The sequence below is a fragment of the Chaetodon trifascialis genome, chromosome 7, assembly GCF_039877785.1.
Source record: "Chaetodon trifascialis isolate fChaTrf1 chromosome 7, fChaTrf1.hap1, whole genome shotgun sequence".
Lineage (NCBI taxonomy): Eukaryota > Metazoa > Chordata > Actinopteri > Chaetodontiformes > Chaetodontidae > Chaetodon > Chaetodon trifascialis.
Genome location: NC_092062.1, coordinates 18,920,717 through 18,946,093, shown reverse-complemented (window position 1 = coordinate 18,946,093; position 25,377 = coordinate 18,920,717). Strand labels below are relative to the sequence as shown.

General features: G+C 41.7%; 3 protein-coding genes across 4 annotated transcripts; 1 reads left to right on the top strand and 2 right to left on the bottom strand.

Moving 5' to 3' along the window:
* The first annotated feature begins 369 nt into the window (after positions 1 to 369).
* On the top strand, positions 370 to 5,728 carry cep72 (centrosomal protein 72). Its single transcript, XM_070965766.1, has 14 exons — positions 370 to 467; positions 705 to 835; positions 1,268 to 1,460; positions 1,543 to 1,651; positions 1,986 to 2,143; positions 2,253 to 2,296; positions 2,382 to 2,424; positions 2,790 to 2,906; positions 3,028 to 3,203; positions 3,307 to 3,391; positions 3,472 to 3,650; positions 3,738 to 3,864; positions 3,944 to 4,055; positions 4,163 to 5,728. The coding sequence occupies exons 1-14, from the start codon at positions 395 to 397 to the stop codon at positions 4,182 to 4,184; spliced, it is 1,569 nt and encodes a 522-aa protein (XP_070821867.1). The 5' UTR covers positions 370 to 394; the 3' UTR covers positions 4,185 to 5,728.
* Positions 4,999 to 19,012, bottom strand: LOC139333403 (tubulin polymerization-promoting protein). Of its 2 annotated transcripts, none has more exons than XM_070965768.1 (5): positions 18,327 to 19,012; positions 12,242 to 12,322; positions 11,228 to 11,563; positions 7,171 to 7,324; positions 4,999 to 7,087 (listed from the first exon to the last, which is right to left on the bottom strand). In XM_070965768.1, the coding sequence occupies exons 2-5, from the start codon at positions 12,253 to 12,255 to the stop codon at positions 6,878 to 6,880; spliced, it is 714 nt and encodes a 237-aa protein (XP_070821869.1). In that variant the 5' UTR covers positions 12,256 to 12,322; positions 18,327 to 19,012; the 3' UTR covers positions 4,999 to 6,877. The 2 variants fall into 2 exon arrangements, with proteins under 2 accessions (XP_070821869.1, XP_070821868.1); XM_070965767.1 differs by lacking the exon at positions 18,327 to 19,012 and adding an exon at positions 12,959 to 13,420.
* An 847-nt stretch (positions 19,013 to 19,859) lies between these two features.
* Positions 19,860 to 25,090, bottom strand: zdhhc11 (zinc finger DHHC-type containing 11). The gene is made up of 11 exons (XM_070966600.1): positions 24,792 to 25,090; positions 23,447 to 23,665; positions 22,857 to 23,035; positions 22,672 to 22,773; positions 22,462 to 22,586; positions 22,190 to 22,345; positions 21,967 to 22,085; positions 21,832 to 21,881; positions 21,684 to 21,747; positions 21,514 to 21,592; positions 19,860 to 21,217 (listed from the first exon to the last, which is right to left on the bottom strand). The coding sequence occupies exons 2-11, from the start codon at positions 23,663 to 23,665 to the stop codon at positions 21,075 to 21,077; spliced, it is 1,236 nt and encodes a 411-aa protein (XP_070822701.1). The 5' UTR covers positions 24,792 to 25,090; the 3' UTR covers positions 19,860 to 21,074.
* Positions 25,091 to 25,377: the final 287 nt, after the last annotated feature.

Below are 25,377 nucleotides of genomic sequence, written 5' to 3'. Positions count from 1 at the left end.
GAGGTCTGAAATTGACTGATTTTTTTTTTTTGAGAATCCCTTGAGTACTGATTTTTACTCTTTTATCATTCTGTGAAACGCATTTACTTGCTTTTGAATGAGACTATGCTCTACAAATAAACTTGAAAGAGATGTATGTAAGTAGAAATGTGTCAATTAAAAGACATTTATATTTTGTTGCTACTCGCATTTGAAATAGTGTTTTAGGTTACACACAACGGCAAGCCAAACTTTTAAGAAATATTCTTTCATTCAGCAAAAAGAGCCATAGGAAGACCGCATTAGCAGGTGGCTTGAATTAAAGGCAAAGTTAAACATTCATTAACAGCAGTTGGGATAAGAGGTTTTTAAAGATTTTTTGACAGTACATGAAGGCAGCCAAAGTTCGAAAAGTATGGCGCCGGAGAGCTTGACAATAACGGAGCAATGGATACGCGATAGGATACAATTGGAACATCCATGTCTTGGTAATATTTTCTCATGCTGCTACAAAAGTATATATTGGAGTAAATAACAGCTAACAAGCCGTGGCGTTTATATTTTGTTATCTAAAGGAATTGTAGCTAGTTACTTTCCCAAACAGTCGCATCAGTTGCTAAGCTAACGACAGCTAACATAGCCACCAAATAACTGTCAGTTCTATATATGAGAAGTAAATAATGCAGCGTGGTCTCGTTTATACATAAATTACACTTCTTAAACAGGTGATGTCCGCTCACTGAGCCTCCCGGGAACGCATGAGGACGGGAAGATCAGACATCTTGGAAACGCACTGATTAACTTTGTCCGGCTGAAGTCTCTGGACCTTTCCAACAATGCTCTCGTCTCCGTTCAGGTAACGTTAGCTTTAAACACCAGGTCGTGTGTTCAGGCTGTGAATGTCTGTAGATGTTTCATCAAGTTCCTCTCTTCTTAACTGATAGCGCAACTGGAAAAGGTTAGCCACTTAACGTACAGTTTTGCCTTGCATTTCTTCTTTAAGCTGCTTTAAGATGATCAGAAAACTAAAATCGTGTGCTAAAACGTCCGAGTGTATCACGCTTATTGGTTTGTTCAAGGTCCTCATCAGAGCCAGATGATGACATTTCTCGAAATATTCAAATCCAAGATGTACAGTGTAGGTGTCTTATGCTGACTGACTGACACACCTACCCTCCTTCACCCACCCCTCCCTCTCACAACAAACCTTTTCACAGGCAGAAAAGTACAGTGACGTTGTTATTAGTGTATCTGATCGTCACTGTTGACTGGCCCCTTTTCTGTCCAGGGAGTTCAACATTTGAAAGTGCTGGAGAGGCTGATCCTGTACCGTAACTGCATACCTTCCCTTGAAGAGGTGGAAGTGCTGCACAAACTGCCATCTTTGAGAGAGCTGGACCTCCGGCTCAACCCTCTGACCAAAAATCACCCACACTACCGCCTTCATCTGGTGCATGCCATGCCCAGCCTTCGCAAACTCGGTGAGACATAGCCACGTCGGACGGACTGTGCTCATCTCAGCTCAGTTTTCAGCCTAACTCAGCGTCCTCCTTTGTTTTCTAGATGGCTGTTCAGTCAGATGCGCCGAGCGCAGAGCCGCCATAATGCAGTTCTCTTCTGACCTTCTACCTCAGCAGAGGAGCTCAGCTTTGAACCAGGCTGCTGATCGAAGGTACACTGATTGTCAGATGCTTAAATTTAATGACTTTATGTATCACACCTCTACTTTGACTTAATAGAAGGTCTGCCAAAGACCTGTAGAACATGGAAAACACCCCCAAAGCTCTGGAACACACTATCTATAGATATCAGGGAAGCAGGATGCTAAATATTTTCACAAGAAAGCTAAAAACATATCTCTTCACTTCAGCCTTTAACTAGCTGTGACTTCTTGATACAGGTCTGAAACTTTTTATGCTTTGCTTGTGCTTATGCACGGCTGTATTTTTTTTAAATTGTTGTATTCTATCTTTTCCTGTCTTTCTTGTCTTCCTTGTGGTTTTCAGAAGCAGAAATCAGCGACTGGGTGTAGTTGACAGCCTGACCAAGAGGACCTCTCTCTTTACTGACAGCGATGATATTGTGATGAATTTTGTTGCCACAAATCATGGAGACCAAAGTGAAGCTTGGCCCCTCGCTGACCCCATTCACAAGGAGGCAAAAGGTAAGATGTCAAAGTCCAAAAGCTAATTCTCAAATCCAAAACCAATCCAGTAGAACTTGAGTTGTGTTTTCTAACATCTTTTAATTTCAAACTGTCGTTTGTCTTAAAGAATCGAAAGATTTTACAGAACAAAGGACTTCTTCTCCGAAACAGGTGATTTTTATTTCACAGTTGGTCAGACACTGTTACCAGTAGCACATCTGCATTATCATATACTGCATGTGCTTTATCTTTTTAGGAAACTGCTAAATCCATCCTCAGGCACCCCCGCACAAAATATGGTAGGTTTTTGCAGCTCTCTGTTCTGAGAGTTGATTAGAGATGCAGAGTTAGTCATGTGCATGTTGGTGGTTCATTATGAGGGTAGAGATTCCAGCAGTTTATATGAAAGGAGCAATACTTCATGGTTCAGTGGCAAGTTTCTCTACTTTAATTCCAGCTTTTGTGGAGCAAAAAAATCATGATCCATGAGTAATTTATGACAAATCAGCATTTTAGTAACTAATCAAAATCTCTAATTTTTAACAGTGATTAGAACAGGTAGTCATAGCTGGATGAACATGGGATTAAATACTTAATCTTCAAATAGTAATATACAGGGCACTAAATTAAAGTTATTGATGACAATGTGTAAAATCACCACTAGGCGGCGACAGAAGCCCCTGTGTAGAGAGATGCAGACCTGTGCCTGGAAAACAAAAGCAAAAAGACCTCCCCAAGCAAGGCAGACATGTGGCCAAAGTACATTTTACTCCCAATCCTGGTAAGACCTGAATATCTGTACTTAATAAAATCCTTTGTCAGAACTTAAAAAACTTCAGACAAACACCAAATTTTCACTCTCTTAGCAAGTTAATAAATTTACGTTTTGAACATTTTTCCAGATCAAAGTCACAGCTCTTCATTCATTAACATCCGGGCTCCCAGTCCACGTCGTCCTGGTTTGACTCTGTCTGACCGCTCCAACCCCATCTTACATCCTCCAAGATTGACTTATTCTAGCTTCAACAAGACCGAAGGGGGCTCCAGCCTGCCGCAGCCGGCAGAAGAGGAAAAAAGGGTAGGAAGTTGATTCTTTAAATCTTTTTTTCTGTTTAACACATGGAGTCATTATTCATTTGTAATTTTTCTCATATAAACTCAACTCTGACTTTACCTCCCAGGGTAGTTATAGGAAACCCCTGGAGATGTTCCTCAACCTCGTGGACAAACACTTCACAGGAAAGAGGCATCATAACAACTTCCTGTGTGAGTTTGGTTTTTGGGAATGTCGCATCTGATTACAGAAGCCCAGAGATAATTATTGTCTTTTCTATTTTTGGCTCCAGCTCAAGCAGTCCAGATCCTCGGTATGATGGAAAAGGATATTTCCAGTTGGGAGGCCGAGGTCAGGACCTTAAGACGGGAAGCTGATGCACTGAGTTTTCAAGCGGCCGTGCGAGAGGAAGGGCACAAAACCGAAGTCTGTAACCTCTCTGCTCAGCTGGAGGAAGCTCGCAGTGCAGTTGTAAGTGGACACAGCTCTAGAAAAGGATGTTGAGCTTTAGCTGGCTTTAACGAGCACACTGTATTTATTGCCTTTACTCTAACACAGGGCAAACTGAACGAGCAGCTGAGGATTGTCTTGGAGGAAAATGTGGCTCTGCAGAAACAGCTCATCAAGTTAGAACGACAGTATCTCAAGTCTATGATGAAAAGTTCACCTATTACTCAGATTAAAGGTGGGCGTAAATGCCAGTTGGAGACTTGTACAAGTGAATATTTTGCTGTTTGCCTTATTCATACTCCTTGCTTCCTCAGAGGCTCAGACACAAGTGGAGGAGCTGAGGCAAGAGATCGTGGGGCTGAGAGAGAAAGTGCAGGAGGCTGAAAAGGTCAAGGAATTGTCAAATATGCTGCAAGAAAACCACAGGTAAGAAGATGCAGCCATTGTGGTGTCAACACAGTCATAACATTGATGTTCTTACACCTAAATCAGCCCAAGTCTGTTGGATGTTGGTGATTGTGCAACTACTGCAGGTCCCTGTTGGCCACCATCTAGTGTTTGCTAGCCAAGCTGAAGGGAAGTGGGAAACTTTGAAGGAGAATTTAAATGAAGACGAACACAACAGGATGAAAATCTCAAAGCCCGGCTGTGCAGAGCGTCATGTTCGCATCGCATTCACTGCACGAGGCCCAGCAGCTGCACGCAGTTTTTCATTAATTGTTACTGTTTGTCACTGCAGTGTGCATTTATTTTTTGGTGTGTATTAAGTTCCCGGCCCTTGTGTGTTTATAGCATAGTGTTTATTATTTCAAAAAATATGTATAGGCTGTGTTTGCTTGACGTAAATGGTAACGGGGAAAGGCAATCAGTTCAAAAAGGTTTGTGTATAAGTGTGTGACAGGACTGTTATGTTAAATCATTATAAAGAGGGAAATGTTAGTGAGGAGGTCATAGTGTATTTCCTGGATCAGTGGCAAGATTGTGTCTGTCTGAGCTGTTTTCCCCCCCTTTTTTTTAGGTCACTCGTGTCTCCATCTGCTTTGTACACTGCAGTGGAATGAATGTATCTAGATTCCAGCAGCTGCACTGTGACTTTATTTATACCTCTGCCTTAGGGCTGGAGAGCTACACACACACACACTTGCACTTTCCTCACACAAACACTAATGCAAGACCTGGCAAAGCAGGTTAGGATGTGGATGCTGCTACATAAGCTGAATGTAGCTTTTGCTTTTATGTGAACGTTACAGGTCACTGGTTGGTGCTACTGGTGGGGAGTTTCACAGTGTTCCTGAAAAAGCCATAAAAAAAACAGTATGTTTTGACTGGCACCCTGTAACCTACTCAGCAGAGAGCTTCAGATGTGTGTTTTCTTTTTTTATTTTCAATAATGCACTACAAATCATGAACATACATTAAGAGGCCGAAAGAACAAGAAAAAAAACACACTGCATGCACCGGGGCACAATAGTACATTAAGTTATTTCAAAAGAAAAGAAGACAATGTTGTTCCTCCACATTAAAGGTGCACAGTATTTGGCATTAAGCACAGGAAACAGATCATATTCGAGCTACTGCAGCAGACAAAGACACACTGATAGCTGCTAGTTTTGCACTTGATGCATGATTCTTTATCAGCTGAGGCTACAGGAAATGTGTGAAACTCACTATGCTGGAAAAATATTCTACAAAAGTTTATTACCTGTTTGCAATTTTCCCTTTATCTCATACGTACAGTGTGTAAGGATACAACAGTAAAACCCTGCTTTTGTTTTCAGTGGAATTTGTGCCTTGAATGACAGTACCACCCATAAAAGTTATTTTTTTTCTTTACCAACAGACAAATATAATAGCATTAGAGTGCAGCTGACTTTGTACATGTACAGGTTGATACATATTGATTTCAAGCAATACAAGATTTTATCATGAGCCCACAATTTTATCACTTATTTTTTTTTTAGCAAGAAAATATTTAAGTCTCTCCAGTAGTCTGTCCTCAGATAAGATATGACAAACTCCTACTGTCATCTATATGCTTTTGAATCAAATGCAATATACATTAACATGCACAAAGTACAGCAATACAGAAAAAAACAACATATGGAGCCAGTGTCATAAATTAAGCCATGTGGCTATAAATTTTTAGAATATACACAATCTTACCACAAATATATTAGAACTACTGTATAGAAATCTGATGAGGAAATATTTAAGTCAAATGTTAAAAATACAATCTTGTACAACTCAGTTCATCTACTGTGGTTAGAGCTTCCTTATTCAGCTGAACTCACCAATTTAAAATTCAAAAAGCATGTTAGCAAAATGGTTTATGTGAGGGGAGAGACAGTAAGTTCTGGATAACGACAGGATGAGAAAAAAAAGGAACTCCTGCATTTAAAAGGTTTGCATGGAAGGAATTTTGATTTTCATGTTTTATATATTCACAAACGCAAAAGGATAGGGCAGCGGTGAGAAAAATGTTCGGTTGAGTGGGGAACTAAGATGTCTTTTTGCCCAGAAGTTTAAAATAAGTTGATAAAAACCTTAATATTATTTTTCTTGGTTTGAGCTGAAGGCAAATGACTCAAATGACGGTGTGAGCTTATGAAATAAACAAAGGATTTAACAGATGGGGGTGGCAGATAAACAACACTGAAGATGGAATTAAGAATTGAAGTTTTCAAAAGAAACAAACTGATAACATCAGTGTGAGAAATGTGTGCCAATTGTCACTGAAACCCTGCAAGAAATGAAAACTGCATCTCTTCAGCTACATATGGGAATAGAAAAAGCTCCATTAAAAAGTGCATTGTTGTTAATTCATCAAACTGTTGTCCCACTTTTGTTTTTCTTGGCATGTTGTTTCAATTGTGCTCAATTAATATTATAAGGCCCTATCACAACAACAAAGCTCCAATATTCATAGCATAGCAGTTTCTCTCCGATGTTTTCTTCAGTGTTTGGCAGTAACTTGCGATCAGACAGGAATGTACCAGCTGGTGATGACGTTGTAAAAATAGATGTAAACAGTTTTCCAGTTCTCACACTTCACAAAGAGAGGAACTCAAAATCATGTCTCTCTCACACACACACACACACACACACACACACACACACACACACACACACACACAAAATATATGGGTGGGAAAATATATGAAATCCTATTCTTTTGTGCTTTCTTTGAGTACTCTTAATAGAAAATTATCCTAGTAGTTGATCAAATGTTTTTTTCCTCATCCTCGCCCTCACATGGGTTTGCCCACAGTGGGTTTATTCACTTTCTTTTCGTATGAGCCCCGGTGTTTATATCCCGAGACGTATCCGGAAGTGTCGACTATGTCTTCTCGTCCCGCCTTGCCCTTCCCGCGGCCGGTGTTGTCGAACCGCTCCTTGTGCGAACCTGTAAACTTGGTGGTGTCCGTGAGACGGGTCACTGTTGGGGAAGCCACGGCTCTCTGTGAGGAAGTTTTTAAATCATTTGAGTGAATTCTGCGCCTTCCCGGTATGAAGTCAGTAACATTCACGCTTTGAGTCTTACCGTGACTCCTGCAATGACGGGTGCCTTCCCCTCAATCAGCTTGAACACCTCGGCCTCGGCCTCCTCTCCAGTCTTGTCTTTGTATTTCTTGCGGGCCAGCTCTCCAAGTGCAACCTTGAACTCGTCATACGTGATGTTGCGAGAGGATTTCTTCCTGAAATGTAGGTGGAAAAGGATCTTAAGTATGGGATTAACACTTGTCCCATCACCATGTTTCCCGGGACAGGAACTCTTTTTAGGTTTGCTTTGTCGGCAGGTCTTCTCCACAGCCTCTCAGTAAGAGTTTCGAGTAGTATACATGAAGCCAAGTCTGATCGTTCAACATGGCAGATGTAAGACAGCATGGAGATGAACTACTGAGATGAGCACCGATAAAACCTTCACTGTTTGGATGTCTTCTCCCAGTGCTTCAGTACTCAACTGCCATCTGAGAAACTCCACAGACTTACACACACACCTGTAGGCATTAAATGCGACTCTTCTCTTCATATCATGCATCAGATTCTTCTTTTTTCATCCCTTTAAGGGTCACTGCAACGACTAACAGTAATTATAATTAGCGTGTAATATCGTATACTGTGAAACCATGATATTTTCTGAGGCAGTCGACAAACCGTTGCAACATCTCCCTGATGTTTTTCATCCCAGCGAGAGACGTTTAGACCTGCTGAAAGCAGCTAAGTGCTGGAAGGGTTTTGTGAATCCTCGTATTCTCACATATAAAACCAAACCGTTGTAACGTTGACAGCACCATACCACAGATCATCATCATCAATCACCCTCCGTCTGAGAGCGCTCCAGTTTAATTGGCTGTGCGCCCGTTTCACCTCCATGTTGAAAGTGCATAGTAACACAAACACAAACAGCCATCACTGTGGTGATAAATCACCTAAACAACAGCCTATAAAGCCTGGAGTCTCCCTGGGCAACCATGCTGTCATAGCAACAAGCTACAGTAAACAGTGATGTTTGGGTTTATTATTAATTTGACTCATCCAGTGACCCCATTTTTAATTTAATTTTTTTTGCTTTTGTTTGGGTGATCCATCAGTGTTGAACATTTGAGAGCTCCAGTCCTCTGCGCCTGTCTCTTGTCAGGAAGGACACTGGACTTCAGCTGCCATGTCTGTCCAAGGGAAGATAGCTGTGTGTCCTCTGCACATCTCCCCATACTGAGCTAAGACATTCTCCAAAGTACACAAATGATTAAGCTGCATGACTAAACAGCTAATCGCTATCTGAGGAGGCGGCGGCAAGGGTTAAGAAGGACAAAGGTCAGAGGATGAATGGAAGTTTATTTTCATTTGGGAGACTGCCGTCGCTGGCATCTGCAGAACACGGTCCATATGGATCTGATGCGGTGGCTGGCTGTTTCATTTAAAAATACTCCTGCACCACCTATGATCGTGTTCAGTGATGAGGAAATGCAACCAAAGCCTGGAAAACAAAGCAACCATAAGACCATGCTAGTAATTAATTAGCCCAAGACAGATTTCCAGCTCATCCATAGTTTATGCTGTGGTGCTCTGGCTCCAAGCAGGCAGACAGCACAGCAGACCTCCATACCCACAGTAAAGGACTCATCCACCCGTGCCGTGATTAGCCAGCGCTCATTAAGATGTTTAATTTTTCGTGTGTGAGCAAAGAGCTTTGACACTGATTAAAGGGAAAGTGGAGATCTGCATCTCTGGCATGGCGGCCCTCCTCGGCTCAGTCATGCCTGGAGTCAGAAACTACATGAGCCCCTCCCCAGTCTGTACCTCTTTTTATCCTGTGGCTGCATCTGAAATGTACGTACACCACAGGCTTTGTTCAGATTCTACTCATTCTACTGTACGGTCCTCCCTGATTAGATATTGTGCAGCTCAGACAACAGAGCCTGCAAATTCACATGCGAGACACACACACATCCAAGCACCTAATGTATACAACATTATACAGATTCACCACAAAAAGCATGTCTGTATGGCAGCCGGGGAACTTTCTTCTCTCAAATCCTTAAAGCAGTTAGCTATATTGTTTGCACATTTCTAAATATTGCTCACCAATGGAGCGTGATGAAAACAAGCTTAAATCCCACAGTCAGCTTAAAGTTCCCACTCCGGTCTTGCCAAGAAAAATGTTCACAGCAGTAAACATGAACACCCATTGCCATGCCAACTGTGAAGGTGTTGATGTGGGTGACTCAAAGTCCAGAAAAACAAAGATACTTCTTTTGCTTCACTGTAAGAAGTGACGGCTGAAATAATAAGGGATGGTTTGGATGTTTACCTATCCTTAAGAGCTATAAAACCTGCATGACCTTTAAGGGTACTTTCTTGGTAAAGTTGCTTGTTATGTGTCAGCAGAGGCTTTCCATTGTTAAGTGCACAATAATGCCAATCATGAAAACATGTAGACTACAAGTAATCGTTTTTATGCTTTCACCTGCATATTGCATTCTGCATTGTTATATTCTGCAGCCTTTAGAGCATAGACGCTGTGAATGATCTGCAATAAAGCTTCAAAATATAATCACGGATAAAAAAACCTGGTCAAAAGTATGAGTCAGTCTGAGTCTCTAGCATCTGAAGGCACTGGCACGGCCTTTTACAAGTTGTAGTTGAGGACTGGATCCTGCCCCAGCCAAGTACATTATACCTTATAGATTATATTTGTGCAACTTTCTACTTGATACGCATTAAATCAGAAATGAAAAAATAAGCCATTTTGGTTTCCACTGCAGTGTATGCTTTTAATAGAAGTATTAGCTTTGTGGAAACATATTTCTTAAATACTCCCGGAGCACTCTCCTAAATAAAGACAGGAACAAACAGTCTCAAACAGAAAATAACACTAAAAACCATTTTGGAACCTCCTGTATATAAGTGTGTACACAAAGTGACGGAGACTGAACTATGATTACACACCAGCACAAGACGGAAAATGCACTAAATCAATTTGAGATTTCCAAGCAGACATTTTTCACCCCTGCAGCGAGACTCGATGATGAGTGGCTTCCAGCCATACTCTTCTATTCTGGTGCTGTCTAGCAGAACAATCTTTATTCACAACATTCAGCCAGGGTAAAAAGCTGCTTTGTGTATGAATGAAGATCTCCAATACAACAATGTGCAAAGAGCCCTGTCCTTTACAACACCAGCTTTAATCTTTGCAATGTCGGATACATCTGTATATATCTTACTGCATCTGAGTGTGGTGGGGAAGATATTTGCACTCATCTGTCAGTGTGTTATCAATCCAAATAGTTTGCAGGCACGCAGTACATTTTGTAAATCAAAGCACAGCTGTACAGATGAAAAGTTCATCTTCTTCTGTGAAATAATATTGAGGCTACAGCTTATTATTCGACTCTACATCACTTAAATCAAGCGGTAAAGGATGAGTCAATGTGGCCTGAGGAGATGCAGCATGAGCCATCTTGACCTCTTGCTCTGGCTGCTGTTTCTGATGGACAGATTCAGCTGACCAAACTTAATATACAAAACAAAGGCATCTTCCAGAATAGTGCCTGAAAATATCAGTTCATCTTAATATTTCATTGGTGCAGGCACTAATGAAACATAAAGAAACAGTTGATGTCTTAAGTAATTCTTTCAACTGCCGTCAGTTTTCATTGTCCTTTCTGGCTGGTCAGTCAGCGTACAATAAGGTCGGTGCCTGATTTGCTTGACTGTGTCCTGAAGACGAAGCCATTGATTCAATTCTCTGAAGACTAATGAAATAGAAAAGAAATATCATTCGTTCGGAGACAGTTTGCATCTCCACCTCTGTTTTTTACGACCACAGTGCTACCCTTTCAGCACCCCTTTAGTGTCCTTTCAGGGCATGCTGACTTGGGTGACTAAGCCTGTAGTCATCTCTGCTGTTGCAACAGTAAAATAGCATGATGTAGTAAAAGAAGACAATCCTGTAGTAGCATGCCTGTAACAAAATCTTAGCTGCCTCATAGGTTGGAAGGTAACACAGACTTTTAGAGGATACAAACCCATATAGGCTCAAAAAGAATTGACAATATTTAGCCTTAAATGCACAATCCATTTGGTGCCTTTCTTACTTGACTTTGCTGAAGACGATGTCCACGTCAGTGAGGGTGATGTTCTTGCCGTCAATCACGCCGCAGTCCTTGCAGAGCTTGGACCAGTTCTTGCCATGCATCTCCTTGCCGGTGGCGCGAGTGTCACCGTGGATGGCAAAACGCCGAAACGACTCTTCCAACGCTGTTATCTCCACTGGCGTGGACGACCCCACACCTCCTTCACTGGTCCCATTAGACTCGGACGAAAGCCTTTTGGATGTCCGGTCTTTAGACTGTTCGCTGTGCGGCCGTAAAGGGGCTGAGCCCATGTTTGGATGCTTGGCTGTCTGGACTTTAAAGTCATCTATGTTGTCTCTAAGAGGGAAAAAAATACAACATCATCTGACGATGATCATCATCTGAGTATGTAACAGGTAACGTGGCAGTTTTCAGCTGAGATAATATAATGGAAAATGTACAGTATATGCACAGAAGCCACTCATTTAAACCACGTTTAAATACAAGTGGTTTGAGAAGAGCAGTCAATGGGGCATATAAGGTTAATTAACAACATAAATAAAGCCAGTAAGTTTTCCAGCAAAATAGTTTAATCTAAATCATCAAATTCGAGAGAAATAGACATTTAATCACATTCCTGTACACCAAGGACGAGGAAGAGGATATTTGGCTGAAGTAGATCTGATGTAATCCTGTTCTGCAAGACTTGCAATGGATAAACTTCTGGAGAAGAGAACACTGGATCTTAAGATCAAGACACAGCATGCTAGTTTGTCTTTTGGCTGTCCCTTATTGTACGGTGCTTCTGCGTAACAGGTCAGATTAGACTCTCCAGAGGTGTGTTTCTGCGCTCACGCTGCCTGTGAATGGGCAGATGTCTTACGTGTTCTGGCACAGAGGTGAATGATATAAATAGATCTCAGTGGAATTCAAAGGCGCACAAATCGAGCACCAAGAAAGCAGACGGACATTTGAACTAACACACAAAATGTGAAGAGAAGGCTCATTATACTGGAGACGACTTCTAAAACTTACTTCTGGTCTGCCATGCTGGTGCAGGAATTTGGTTCCTTCTGTGCAGTGCTCGGATTAGCTGACTTTTGTTTTCTCTTTGTGCTGTGGAAAAGATGAGAATGGAGGTGAATACTGTGAGAGGATGTGTCTGTGAGTGGAAGGCATAATAAAGAAAATAAAATTAAAGCGACTAACGCAGCTACACTACAGGACAAGAACATACAATATTCCACTCTTGTCCTCATCACCCTTTTATCGTGCACAATTATCTAATCCAGTGTGGAATACATACACAGACACACAGACAGAGCTACACTTAAAGAAAGCCTTCAGAATAGACTGAATAGTAACCACAACTTCACAAAGAGCTACATCAAAAGCCTCTTCATCATCATTAACACCTTCCAGATCAACACCTGTATGTTAATTATTGTTTGTTCTGACACATCTTAAAGGTTGGATTTGCAAAGATGAGCGTTCTAGGGATTCCACTCTATACACATCACCGCCCTGATTTGCATCTGTGTGTGCAGAGCAGCAGCGTGTCACCTTCTCAACTCAGCCTCACACTTGAATGACATCTCAAGTGCTCACCTTAGTCATTATTCCTTAAGTGAGATGCAGGAAAATCGAATTACTAACTTGCAAAATAGCAATAAAAAAGGCCCTGTGCTGTTTCTAGTAAGATAATGTAACCCTGAGCTGTGTTTGTCGCGTAAGTGATGGTGCTCTGCTCACCTTTCAGCTGTTCCCATACTTAGCTCAGCATCCTTAAAGGACATGTGGTGCCATGGCGCGGTACACCCCAGCAAAGTCTCTAAAACAATTTGCCAGCAGTGGCACTTGCTGCAGATTAAATAGATACAAACAAAATGCAAACCGGAGAGAGATGCCGTGTCCTGCGGACCAAACCGTCTGCTCCAGCTAGAAAAGTTTCAAGCAAGTCGCCTATAGCATGCAGTCACTCACCCCCAATGGCACCATGCAAAGCATAAAGGGTTTTGTTTCCACGACCCTGTGGCCAGAGACTGCCAATTTGACCTTGCTCAGGCCAGTCGACACTTAAATGGGCACAAAAGTTCCAAGACTGACACTGCATAAAGCCATTATAATCAGGATGTCGATTCTTACGGGAGAAAAAGAAGAGATTATTAACGTGTGTGAATAATGGCATTCAGAGCAGCAGACACTGGGAAGCCTTTGTCCAGTGCTCGTGGCTTCTCTGTCTGACCCATGGCCATTTCTTCACACATACACACGTGGTGACATCGCAGAGTACCACTATTCATGGCAGGGGTTTTGTAGTCATACGTCATCCAGGGCTCAGGCCAAGACAATCCAGACAGAGTTATAGAGGTTGTTTATTTCTCAAGTATAAAGAATCACCAATGAGCTGCACATGTAAAGTATATTTACATCACCACGAGAGAAGTCAGTTATCAATCAAAACGCACTTTGCTGCACTCATAACTTGCTATTCATTATACTTCCAAAGAAAAAAGATGAATGAAAATGATTTCTCATCTCAAAAGCTCTAAAACGTGTATTTAATATATCTGCAGCCCTTGTTACTGGACCATAGTTGAAGAGGAAAAATGGACCTCTAGACTTCAATTATCCAATATCAATTCTTAAAAACCCGTGATCGATCTTTGTATCTGTGCCTTTTCTCAGTGAATATGTGCATATTTGCACTAAATGTTATCAGTATGCTGTGGTTATAAATAGTACAATTTTATTTCCCTTGGTTGTCTGTTTTGGTCCACAGATTCAGCCAATCATGCGCATGTGTTCAAAAGGGTGGAATAAGAAATAAATTCATGTTCAAGACATAATTTTGCATTAATGCAACACTTGTATTTATCTGATATAAATTAATCTTCAAGAATCAAATCATATTTTATCTTAACAGATGGAATCCAGAGATCAGTGCCATTATAAAGCTCCACTTGGACAATGAGACACCAGTGTGAGTTTTTTCACAGGAACTAATGCAATCACATCTAAGGCTGCCATGTGCAAGTACTTTCAATACTGATTGCTTAACAATTTAGTCTAGAAAATAGTGAAAAATGTCCACAAGGTTTTGTCCAATACCCAAAGGATACTTAATTTGTAAAAGATCATCGCACATGTTGGAGTTATTAATCAGAATTCTAAGTTTAAGTGGGGAACTTGCTATTTTATAACCAATAGAATCATACTGTAATGCAAAGGAAGGATTACTACACTTAATAACCTACTTTACATGGAAACACAGTGCAGTAAAATCTTTGTATTATCGTGTGATGCAGGTTTTGATGTTCCCTGCTTCAGTTTTTTGCAGCAGCTTCCTGTAATGCCCACAATGAAATTCCATCATCGTCAACTTTACGTTCTGTGGGAATCCACATCCTTTCAAATAAATCAGCCACTTGCTGTGTGTTTTCCTTTGTGCTTCAACGACAGCAGCAAAATCGATGGGAAACAAAGGAATCTTTTCACTCTCCTCCTCCAATTTATAGTCAGTAGTTTCAAGTGCCTCAAGTCCTCCAAGTACAACAAGCCTCCTCAAACCACATCATGTTCAGTACATGAGAGAGGTCATTAACACTGCAGTTCAGTAGCCTAAAGAGGAACACAGATGAAAGGACAGAGCTTTTTTAGTTGTATCATTATAGACTGTACAGACAGTGTGGAGTAGAGACCATTTGGTACAGTAAAGCTTTACCTTACTGAATTGCTACTCTAATGGTATTTGTTCAAAATTAGACAAATACAGGCATCATTTCAGAGCAGTTTTGCCCTGTGCCTTCTTTCTGCCCCACTTTGCCACATCCAAACGAGAAGCCATTTGGTTTAGGGCAGATCTCCAGAGACAAATCTGTGACTGGATGACAGCATGCTTACATACACTCCCCTTCTGGCAATACACTGCACAGATGAGTGCTTTAACCATAAATTGACCCATTTTGAACTGCGTCTATTCATAGCAACAATACTCTGGAACATTCTACTCGTTCTCAAGGGAGGAGATTGGCCAGCGGACAACACGCAGGATGAAATACCAAAAACCAAAAATCTGTGTTTAGCTGTTTGGCAGATGGTGTTTAACTCACAAAATGAAGACGCTGTTGTCAGAGTGATGTGCTGGTGTGTGTGTGTGTGTGTGTGTGTGTGTGTGTGTGTGTGTGTGTGTGTGTGTGTGTTTGTGTATGAGAGAGAGAGGAAAGTGTTTAACAGTAGTCTACTCCTCCATCATGCCATCGTGGTGAGTGGGCATGCAGAGATCCCATCTGCTTTCTATCCAGATCAGTGTCCTTTCCAGACTACTGCTCTGGAATGTGACAGTGTCAGTCTATCAAAATGTAAAAAACATCATCATTACCCCCTCCCCCCCTGCTCAGGACAGACCTCCATCTATACGACACCTTGTCTGCCCACTTTCTGTGAGTAATTACTCCTCTGGGCCTTAAACCTCCATCATTGCCCTAAAACTACTCAAACACAGCAGCGATCCGTAGAGCGCCAATGATTAGTCCACTCAGAAAATTACTTTGATGATCGAGTCATTTTTGCTTTTTCCAAACAAAACATTTGATGGTTCAATCGCTGTGTTGGTTAGACAAAACAAAAGAACTGATGAGCTCACCTTGGCCTCAGGGAAAGAGTAATGATTGATCCATTCATTGAGCAAATGATCTGCAGATTAGCAGTAACTAAAATAGTCATTATTTGCATCCGTAATGAACCACAGTGTTGCACTGGCTGAAGTGTTCTTTCATTTCTATGAACATGACCATTGTAGTTCTTTTTTAGTTAACCCCACAGACACTGTCCTAGAGGGGTTCACAGTGGCGTAATCTCAACATCCTTGTTCAATTCCAGGGATTCCCTCCTCTCGCTCTCCCTCTCTCTGCGTGATTCCTCTGAGCATCTTCACTTTAAACTAATGAAGGCAAAATATATAACTAGTAAATACTCTCTCGTGCACTGTGTGTATAGTTCTGCCACTGAAAATAGTCCCCAACAAAAGCCCTGTTAACTTGTACTTGAGTAATGTTTGCTAAAAACTGCAGTGCTCTACTGTTTTAGGACTTAATAATAATAATAATAATATTAATTATATACAATATATTTGTGATATATATTTTGCAGAGTTACTTCTCCCATAGATGAATGAGTTTGTGGCTGTGTGCCACAGATAGCATGGGGAAGTTGGGAAACAGAGAAATGAACAAACACATTGCTGGTTTTGGTCAGTGACAACAAAAATATGCCTTATGAACAAGCCTTCAGCATGGCCTCAGCATTGTTTCAGCATTGTTCACCTGACACCACTCAGTGCAACTTTCAACATTTCCCAGTTTGGCCACAGTCGCCCCACCCTCACTCCCCACCCGAAGACGCAAGGAGAGAGGGCATGACATCAGCGTGCTGCAGCCCGGTTCTGAGGTCACCACCATGCTGTCTCTGTCAGTCCCCCCTCCCTAAATCCTTTAACTGCTTTGTGAGTCAAAGATCTTGGCAAGCATTGTGCAGGAGAAAAACAAGATGTTTGAAATTAGATGCAGTGGTTATTGTTGGCAGCAGCAGCAAACCAAATAGAGGTATAAGGCAGTGTAAAGAAAGCCCGGGGGTCCTTACACAACCCCACATTTGTGAGGAATATGTGATGCCACAGACAGCAGTGTCCCTGACGAGGCTCAGATGGAGGGAGGCCTGTTGAGCCAGCAGCAAATTAGCTTTGATTAGAGTCCAGATAGAGACTTTTAGAAGCCAGACTGTGTTCCATAATGTCTAACTTAATTAATTAAGATAGCTCATTTTAAAGTCTCTGGAATGTCATCTCTGCTACAGTAATTTCTCATCCAGCAGCTGAATAATGAAAACCACAATAGCAGCTATTCTCTAATGTTAAGGTCAAAGTGAATAAATAATTCTCCCTTTGGTTTCCTGTAGTAAAGACAATGCTGTCATACCACAACACTTCATTTTGCCCCAAAGCATTCCAGTTATTTTGTAAACCTGACCTGAATGTGAGTCACCACAAACAAAATAGAGTAATTTACACTCTGAGGTTAATTGTTTGTGACAGAACCCAAAGGCTGTTGGACTAGTGCAATGAAACTAAGAACAGTAAAATCTGGGACAAACTCAGTGACTGTGTCTTCTTCTCATGCATACCTAATTCAACCTATGGGGAGAACGTAGCTCTGAAACCACTCACTGAGAAGGAATAAACATATTACCCTCATCAGGTGTACTGTCTTTGAATAAACAATATAATGCATTCATTACTTCTTTTCTACTGCTATAACCAGCACCCAAATTGGATCTAATTCAATTCTGGACATTAATTTTCAATCAGCCAATCAACATACACATAATTACACCATATCCATATAACTTGCCCCTTATTACCGTCACTCATGCTTCAGAACTCAATTAACAGAAAATCAGGACGACAACAAAAGAAGGAATACTGATTTTTTTTTTTTTTTCATGCATAATTATGTAACTACCTACATGTAACCCAACAGCTTGGCATGAAGGCTGCAGCCACAGGCCAAATGCACTGTCAATCATTCTTTCTAACCAATAATGGTGCTTATTGGAGATCCCTCCACTCTGACTCTCATCGAGCCCACGTTTAAAAGATAAACAGAGGAGGAAAAGCTCGTGTTTATGTTACAGGACGAGGCTGCAGCTGCTGGCTGAACCTCTGTGTCTCAGTCAAATATGTTACATAAACTTACAAAATGTCAGATTCACACAGAGTCCACGTGATCTGTTTGTTATTGTCAGCCCCTCGTGCGTGCTTGCCATTGCAGAACATGGCAATACAGATAAAAAAAAAAAAACAAACCTTTCCAAATGTACTAACCGAGTGAAAAACATGTTGCCACACGTCTTCGCAGCTTACAAGGCATTTTCTATTTCAATGGCAGCATAAAGGAAGCATGCGGAGACGCGAAAACAAAACAAAACCCACCCCCACAGCAATCAGCTGAATTTTTCATCGAATTCTTCATTTTTCATATTGTCAAAACATGCAGGTCTACCTTGAGCCAAAACAAGCTGCGATTCGTATCAGCTAATAAACCAATAAATCCGTTTCAATCACCTGGTGCCGTAATCCTCCACCTTCTCTCAAAATCACAAAACCATAACTGCGCGTCGCAGAGTCTTCAGGTCTCTTTCCTCCTCGCAGCCTGAGCTCAAGTCCGCTCGACGCTTCAGTCCCCCTGAGATGCTGAAGAGAAACCAGCCCGCTGATTGGCTGCCGCCGAGTGCGACGGGCTTGTTTTCCTCTCGCCTCGTCGTTGCGGGCTGTGATGGTGCTCAGTGGAGCGCTGATTAACAGGCAGTGTGAGCCCCAAGCATCTTTTTAGTGCTTTTGAGAGGCGGAGGTGGAGGATGTAAACAAAGTGCGTGCTTGGTTTTGTTTAGAGGATCACAGTTTCATTAATAAACAACCAGCGAGAATCCCCCGTGTGTGTGTCTATGTGTGTGATAGAGAAGAGGTATCATGAGCCATACAGTCAGGAAATGCATCTCAGAGGGCAATGGTCACATACAGGAGCAATAAAGACATAAATAAATCTGATCCTTGCTCTTATCTGAGCACAGAATGTCTTAATGTCCCTATGGTGGCCAGAAGGAACTGACTGCCCGGGCTTCATATCAATGACGAGCAATTTTTTGTCAAAACAAATAAAAACATTTTTTTTTAACATCCTCTCAAGACGAATGTTCATCCTCCCAAGGCTGCCCTCTCAAACTTCCTCCTCTGATGTCCAGCGCAGTAATGTGTTACACAACCAGGAGCAGCTTAATGGCTGGACATGGATGGACATTATGTAACCTCCAGTCTCGCTGATGATTCAAATGATAAAGCAGTGCCAAGCTCTCAGATGTGCAATTCAAAGACTGGGGCAAGAGGTGAAACATGCACGCCTGTGAGCGAAAGACAAGGCTCAGAGTGATGACAGACTTCATGATGAAAGCAGGCTGGACTGAGCGTAATCGCTTCATGACATAATAGTCGACCTCAAGCTGCTTCAAGTGCGCCACCGCGTGGTCAAAAGCAGCGTTTACTGTCAAATTGAGCTAAAACTGAAACCATGAAACCATACACTGTACAATGACTTCATCTTAAGTTTTTAGAAAATGTCCATCAGACTGAAAGGATGTTATTTGAGGTCTGTCACACCTGTGGCATCCTGTCCAAGTCAACTTTACATGAGACATGGCCTTTACTGTTTCAAACAGTTTCATTAAGCATCTGTCTTCTCTCTGAGCTTCATCTGACTCAGGTTTCCAGCATTCATTTCTCAGAAATCCCCCCTCTCATTGAAAATAAGAAATAGGAGACCAAAAAATACATATTTACAAGCAACTTAATTAATGCTCTTACTTTGTTAACCTGACAGTTTGAAGCTTCCAGCTTTTCCTGTTGCTTACAAGCATTTGTTCTTTCGGACAAAGTAAACAGTAAAAAGAAGAAACTTATTACTTACGTTGGACTATTGGTGCACTGGGGACCAAAAAGACTCCACATTACATGACACCACACATACATGTGGCCCATATTACACTTCACGTTATTATATGATATTTTATAACTGAAACATAACTATATTAAATCACACTTTGTAGAACAATATTCACCCATTTATTGTTGGTCACATCACAGACAGTCCACTCTGAAACAAGAGACTGTTAAAGAGAGAAAACAAAATGCTTTCATTTCCATTCAAACATACCAATTTCCTGTCCATGCCCCTGAGAGGTGAAAATACATGACACCGTACAAACACAAGATACAAGACAACACTTGAACTGGCAGCTATGATCAATATATTAGAGGCATAAATGTCTAAAAAAATATATATTCATTCTTGAAAATTACACAAATGTGACTGGTCGCAACCACCTGAGGGTCTGTGAAGAGACAAATTCAAATAATTTGTCAATGAAGAATTTCAGTAGACATTTGACAGAATAGAAAAAAACACCTCATCATTGAATTTCAGTAGCAGCTCAGGTCTCTCCACTATACCACCAATAAACAAGTCACCACCCTGGGCCTTCAAAACATCCTGCTCAGAATCAGTGAGCGCATGAGCCTGCAGAGGTGAAGCACTGCAGAGCTTAATCCACATGAGTAGAGAGGCTCCTTTAACAAACTGGATGACGAACGCACCAAATAGAAACATCTCCACCTCGAAGTCCTGTTGGTGTTTTCTTCAAATCTTGATCTTTTGAATCTATTGCTCTGTCCAGTGACTTATGACGAACTGGCAGAACATCCATTTCACTTGATTAAAAATATATTTTCAGGTCAAAATAACTTGCCTGAATGTTGCCTTTTGCGCTGATTGCTGTGTCTGTCGCCCAACATGCATCTCAGCTACAGACCAAGCTGTTGCTGATGAATGAGTGTTCATATGTCGCAGGTAAATCCAACCTATTCACCTTAGAATATAGACAGAAACATCTAGAGGTTGGAGGCAGGCGACTTTGGCTGTCTATAGTGCCACCGTGTGGTCAAGTATGCTGAAGAAAAAAAATAATGAACCAAACATGGAAATGTAAATTTATAGTCTTTACTATCAAATCACTGGACAGTGCCAGTTTTTGTGAAAAAAGCAAAAATAAAAAAAATGCTTTAAATAATTCAACTGTCATCATAAAAAACACATAGCGTCAATAAAAAGGAACAAAACACGAGTACAGGTCCACAGTTATGTATCAAACTGCTGTCGTCAAGTCCAAGAGGTCCTCTGGTTGTGTGGCTCAGTTTCATGAGGCATATCTTCAAAATAAATAGTTCCTCGTCACAGAATATCCTGATGCACCTAAGATACTGCTAAGTATCATCCGGAGTCATAACTGAGCTGCCCAGAGGGTCCTGCACTCCAGGAACTCTGTCAGCAGACTTCACGCTGGCCCTCTGAGCCTCTTCATCACTGTCAGGCCTCCAGCTTTTGATGTTGCTCATACATATTTCCCCTTTCAGACAGAGGAAACAAGAACAGATAAGTATTATTTACAAACTGCACAGACAAACACTCTGAGCTAATAAAGATAACTGACAAAAGTCCCAGTCTGTCATGGATTTGTATGCATACTGCATTTATAACTCATTTACACACAGACAGCCCTGTACACTGTGATGCAGCCCAAGAACAAAATTCCTTTTATACATAATGTGAATCTTCTCTTATTGTGTTTGTTTGTATTCTATTGGAAGGCATTTCTAATATTCTTGCTCCTCCATGTTTGTAAATACAACCCTGAGTACTTACTTGCTGTGCTCTCAGTGGGATTTTCTGTGCCATAATGGAAACTATTCTCCTTTTCTGCTGACTTCTTAAAGTTTTCCAACTAGACCAAACAGATTTTTAATGCAGTATTAACCATTTGATGCTGGTGAAATTAGTCAAAAAGGAGATATACAGTAAGTCAGCATGCTTACCTCAGTGCATATGGACTCTGAAAGCCGGCTTGTGAGTAAACCTTTATTGTCAAATTTGCAGGTACTGCAGGTAAACCGGAGCGGCATTAATTATCCTTCTCTCCAAAATTTGATTTAATTAGTGTCGAACAAGAAATGATTAGTATACCTTGAACTCTGTGACAATGCTGGCTCACAGTCAACTGAGCTCTCTTGAGTCTTTTAAAAGGAAAAAAACAAATGCTTTATACACATGACAGTATAAACAAGTGACTGACAGTGGGAGGTCAATGACAGGTCTCACCTCTGGGGCCTTGCTTTCAGTTTTCGCGTCATGTGGATTTCTTGCCTCCGTGTCTCGGTTTCTGGCTTCTTTCTGGCGCTTCATCTTCACATAATCATATGTGCTTATGCCTTTATAAACTGGAAGGTCAAGAGGAGAACACACACCAGAGGAAAATGGTGAAGACTGTTGACTGGATGAGGAGAAAAGAGCTCAAATGTCGGTCTTGAAGACTGTGACTCACAGAGGTAAAAGTGGAAACCCAGCAGATGGCCGAGCAGCAGCAGGCAGGTGATGCTCAGCAGGACCGTGACAAAGGCTAATATAAGGAGACCAGCTGAACTAGTCTTCATGGGTGCTAAGGGTAAAAACACCAACCAGGTACCATTCCCCAGCACACCTACAGAAAGAAAAATACACAGCTTTTAATGGTACAATTAACAAAAATACTATGAAAGCCATTTCTGTGCCTTCTACTCGGTCAGATAATGAAAGCTCAATATTCTACTGCCTCACTGTTGAACTGTGGGGCGGTCCGTAGGGTGTTTGGATCCATGTAATGCTGAATAAATATGAACAAGATGACGACAACGAGCAGGAAGACACCTAGTGTAGCAGAGGACAGTGCCACAAAGAAGCACCTGAAGACGACACAAAAAGCTGAATATTAATGAACGCCAACTTTGACACAGGAAGTACGCTGGTTCATCCAAAAAGCTGTCTTACCAGTAGTTTCTGCCACCCACGCAGGTGTTCAGCCATTTGCAATGGTGATCAAAGTCTTCCACACACTTGTTGCAAACACCACAGTGTTTTACTTTGGGGCCACTGCACGAACAATGATTATGTCGACATTGTTAAGCACAACATTTAAAAAAGCAAAAATCACATCAGAGACTTTGGATACATACACCTTGACATCACACAGATAACAGCGTAGGTCCTGGATGACATGCGGCTGCTTTGTCCGGTCAAAAAGTGGCATTGGGCTGGAATAGCTCTGTTTGGCCCTCACACTGGCATCTGCAGGGTCTATAGTCACAGCAGCAATATGGGTAAAAAAGTGTACAATAAATGCCAAGGCCATCAGCTGTACACAGCAAGAGTCAAGGAAAAAAGCTATATACGCCAGAAAAAATGCTTTCAGTGTGTGACAAATGTGCGATAAAAACTGCATGAAAACTGTTGCACACAAGTGGATCTTCTGTGTGAGAAATAAAGTCAGCCCTGAAGAAATCAACTGTTCTTAAACCAGCGTTGACATCATGCCGCATTCAACATGTGACAAAAACACCACTGATTATGTCTTTTGGGCGTAATAGAGACCACACAAACAGAGGCAGAGTCACGTCTGGCGTGACTGGGGCCCATACAGACAGCCCACACAATAAAATCCTTGTCTTGTCCTGCAGCAGTGACTAATGTTTGTTCCATATTCAAATCTGAAAGATTCACACTTAACGGTCAGCTAAAATGACAGCAGGCTGCGCGTTAAGGATACAGCATAGGCCACATGGCTCCATGGCACAGGCAGAAGAGGGACGTAGATGCCGAAGCTGACTATGGCGAGGTAGCAGTACAGCAGCCAGCCGACCACTTGGAAAGCCTGGGGGGGCCATGACCATCCGTTCATCCTGGGAGGCTTAGAGGGCACCAGCTCATTTCTGCTGCTGCCACGGGCGGGAGCGGTGCGTCTCAGCCTCTGACCGAAGCAGTTCATCTGGACGGCGCAAGAGAGGAAGAGACGCAGTCAGTGGAGGAAAAGTTTCTTCCAGGTGGCTCAAAAACATCCATCCACACATTTCACACACAGCCTGGCTCCAGCATAGTGTGGCCGCATTTGCTGGGGAAATGAGTTAGGAAAATGAGCTGAGCTAGATAGTGACTGTTCACCCATTATGGACCGACACTGGCAACTAAATCAGCAGCCTTAGGTTAACCTCACTGGTATTAATGGGGTGGACAAAAACTTGGGAATACAATTCAACTGAAGCAGGGCTGCAACAAATGATTATTTTCATTGATTGATCTGTTGATTGATTAATCAATTTGTTTACATGGATCAGTATTTCCCCAAGCCCCGAGATGACGTCCTCAAATGTCCACAACCCAAAGATATTCAGCTCACTGTCACAGAGGAGTAATTAGAATTGATTAATTGTTGCAGCTCTGCCCACATTTCTAAAATGTCTCACTGAAAACTGAACATTGGAAGGAAAGGTTTCTTGCTGAGCTTTTGCATTAAACTGCATTAGTTTTCAGTGACTTGATGACATTAAACAGACAGAGGCAGTGGACCTTATCCACCTCAACACATGATGAAGGCACCACTGTATCTAAATAACAAGGAGGATATTATCTGCCTGTCAGAAAACAGCTGATCCACAGTCAGAGTAACATCTCTTTCTGTGTAAAAAAGTAGGCTCTAAAATCACATGTTTGGCCATTGGCCGTTGTGCTAAACCCAAATGAACTAAAAACCTGGAAACAACAAACAATTTGTGGGCTTTATGACAAAAAAAAAAAAAAGATTAATAATGCTATTTGTCCATCAGTGTTAGACCTATGAGTGAAATCTGAGTCTGGTTACCAACTGAAAGAGGTAATAAGTGAAAGGTTTGGCTGTGTGTCTTCCTGGAAACTGTTGCCTCGCTTGCTAAAGCTCCAGCTAACCTTCATCAGAGGTTATCTGCTTCAGCTCTCCCCATATTATGCGTTCAATTCACACACAGCCCGCTGGGATATTTTCGATTTTTATGGTTTATAATAAACAATTAAAACATGCCAGAAACACCCTGTAGGAAAATATGTCTGCATAAAGTTTGAACACACCAAGAATTACTTACTTTTGCGGGGGAAAGACGGCGACCATAGAATTAAAACGGCTCCTATTCAAGACATACGGAGATTTCCAGCGCTTGATATCCCATGATTAGTTTGTCAGACGGGTCGGTGCTTCAAAAAGTAAAATTCACATGGTGAGCTGACACACGCCGCCAGGACAGCGCAAAATAACAACAACACACCCGTAATTGTGGATAAAAAGCCCAAACGTTGCTGAATTTTTGCCAGCGAAGGACTGAGTGAGAAGTTGAAGAATCAACTCACTCAGCAGGTCGTCGCAGCGCCATGGAAACTGTCCTTCTGCGCATGCGCACTGACGGCTCCCCTCAAGATAACCAGCTTTCTATCTTGGCCCTTCGCGGACTGAACACGCATGTAGCCTGCCTCGCAAATTCAGTCTCTACGGTTCTTTATCATACTTTCAGGCCCTGGAGAATAAGAGCTCCCCCAAAACCAGCCAATGCTCTTTTCCCCTAGAGAGCAAGAGGGAACTGCAAACAAGTGATACACACATGACACTTCTGCTTTCAAAAATAAAATCTGCAGCTTCTCATGCAACATCATGCTGAACATAAATGTATACCGCAT

Excerpts from the sequence above, each read along its gene's own strand:
- cep72 (XM_070965766.1), top strand. The coding sequence starts at position 395 with ATGGCGCCGGAGAGCTTGACAATAACGGAGCAATGGATACGCGATAGG. Across the intron at positions 2,297-2,381 it reads GGACTTCTTCTCCGAAACAG|GAAACTGCTAAATCCATCCT; the intron begins GTGATTTTTATT and ends TTATCTTTTTAG. Across the intron at positions 3,651-3,737 it reads AGGAAGCTCGCAGTGCAGTT|GGCAAACTGAACGAGCAGCT; the intron begins GTAAGTGGACAC and ends ACTCTAACACAG.
- LOC139333403 (XM_070965767.1), bottom strand. The coding sequence starts at position 13,002 with ATGTCCTTTAAGGATGCTGAGCTAAGTATGGGAACAGCTGAAAG. Across the intron at positions 11,564-12,241 it reads ACCAGCATGGCAGACCAGAA|AGACAACATAGATGACTTTA; the intron begins GTAAGTTTTAGA and ends TTTCCCTCTTAG. Across the intron at positions 7,325-11,227 it reads ATCGTCTTCAGCAAAGTCAA|GAAGAAATCCTCTCGCAACA; the intron begins GTAAGAAAGGCA and ends CCTACATTTCAG.
- zdhhc11 (XM_070966600.1), bottom strand. The coding sequence starts at position 23,665 with ATGAACTGCTTCGGTCAGAGGCTGAGACGCACCGCTCCCGCCCGTGGC. Across the intron at positions 22,587-22,671 it reads GTGGGTGGCAGAAACTACTG|GTGCTTCTTTGTGGCACTGT; the intron begins GTAAGACAGCTT and ends TGTCGTCTTCAG. Across the intron at positions 21,882-21,966 it reads CTGAAAGCAAGGCCCCAGAG|ACTCAAGAGAGCTCAGTTGA; the intron begins GTGAGACCTGTC and ends TCCTTTTAAAAG.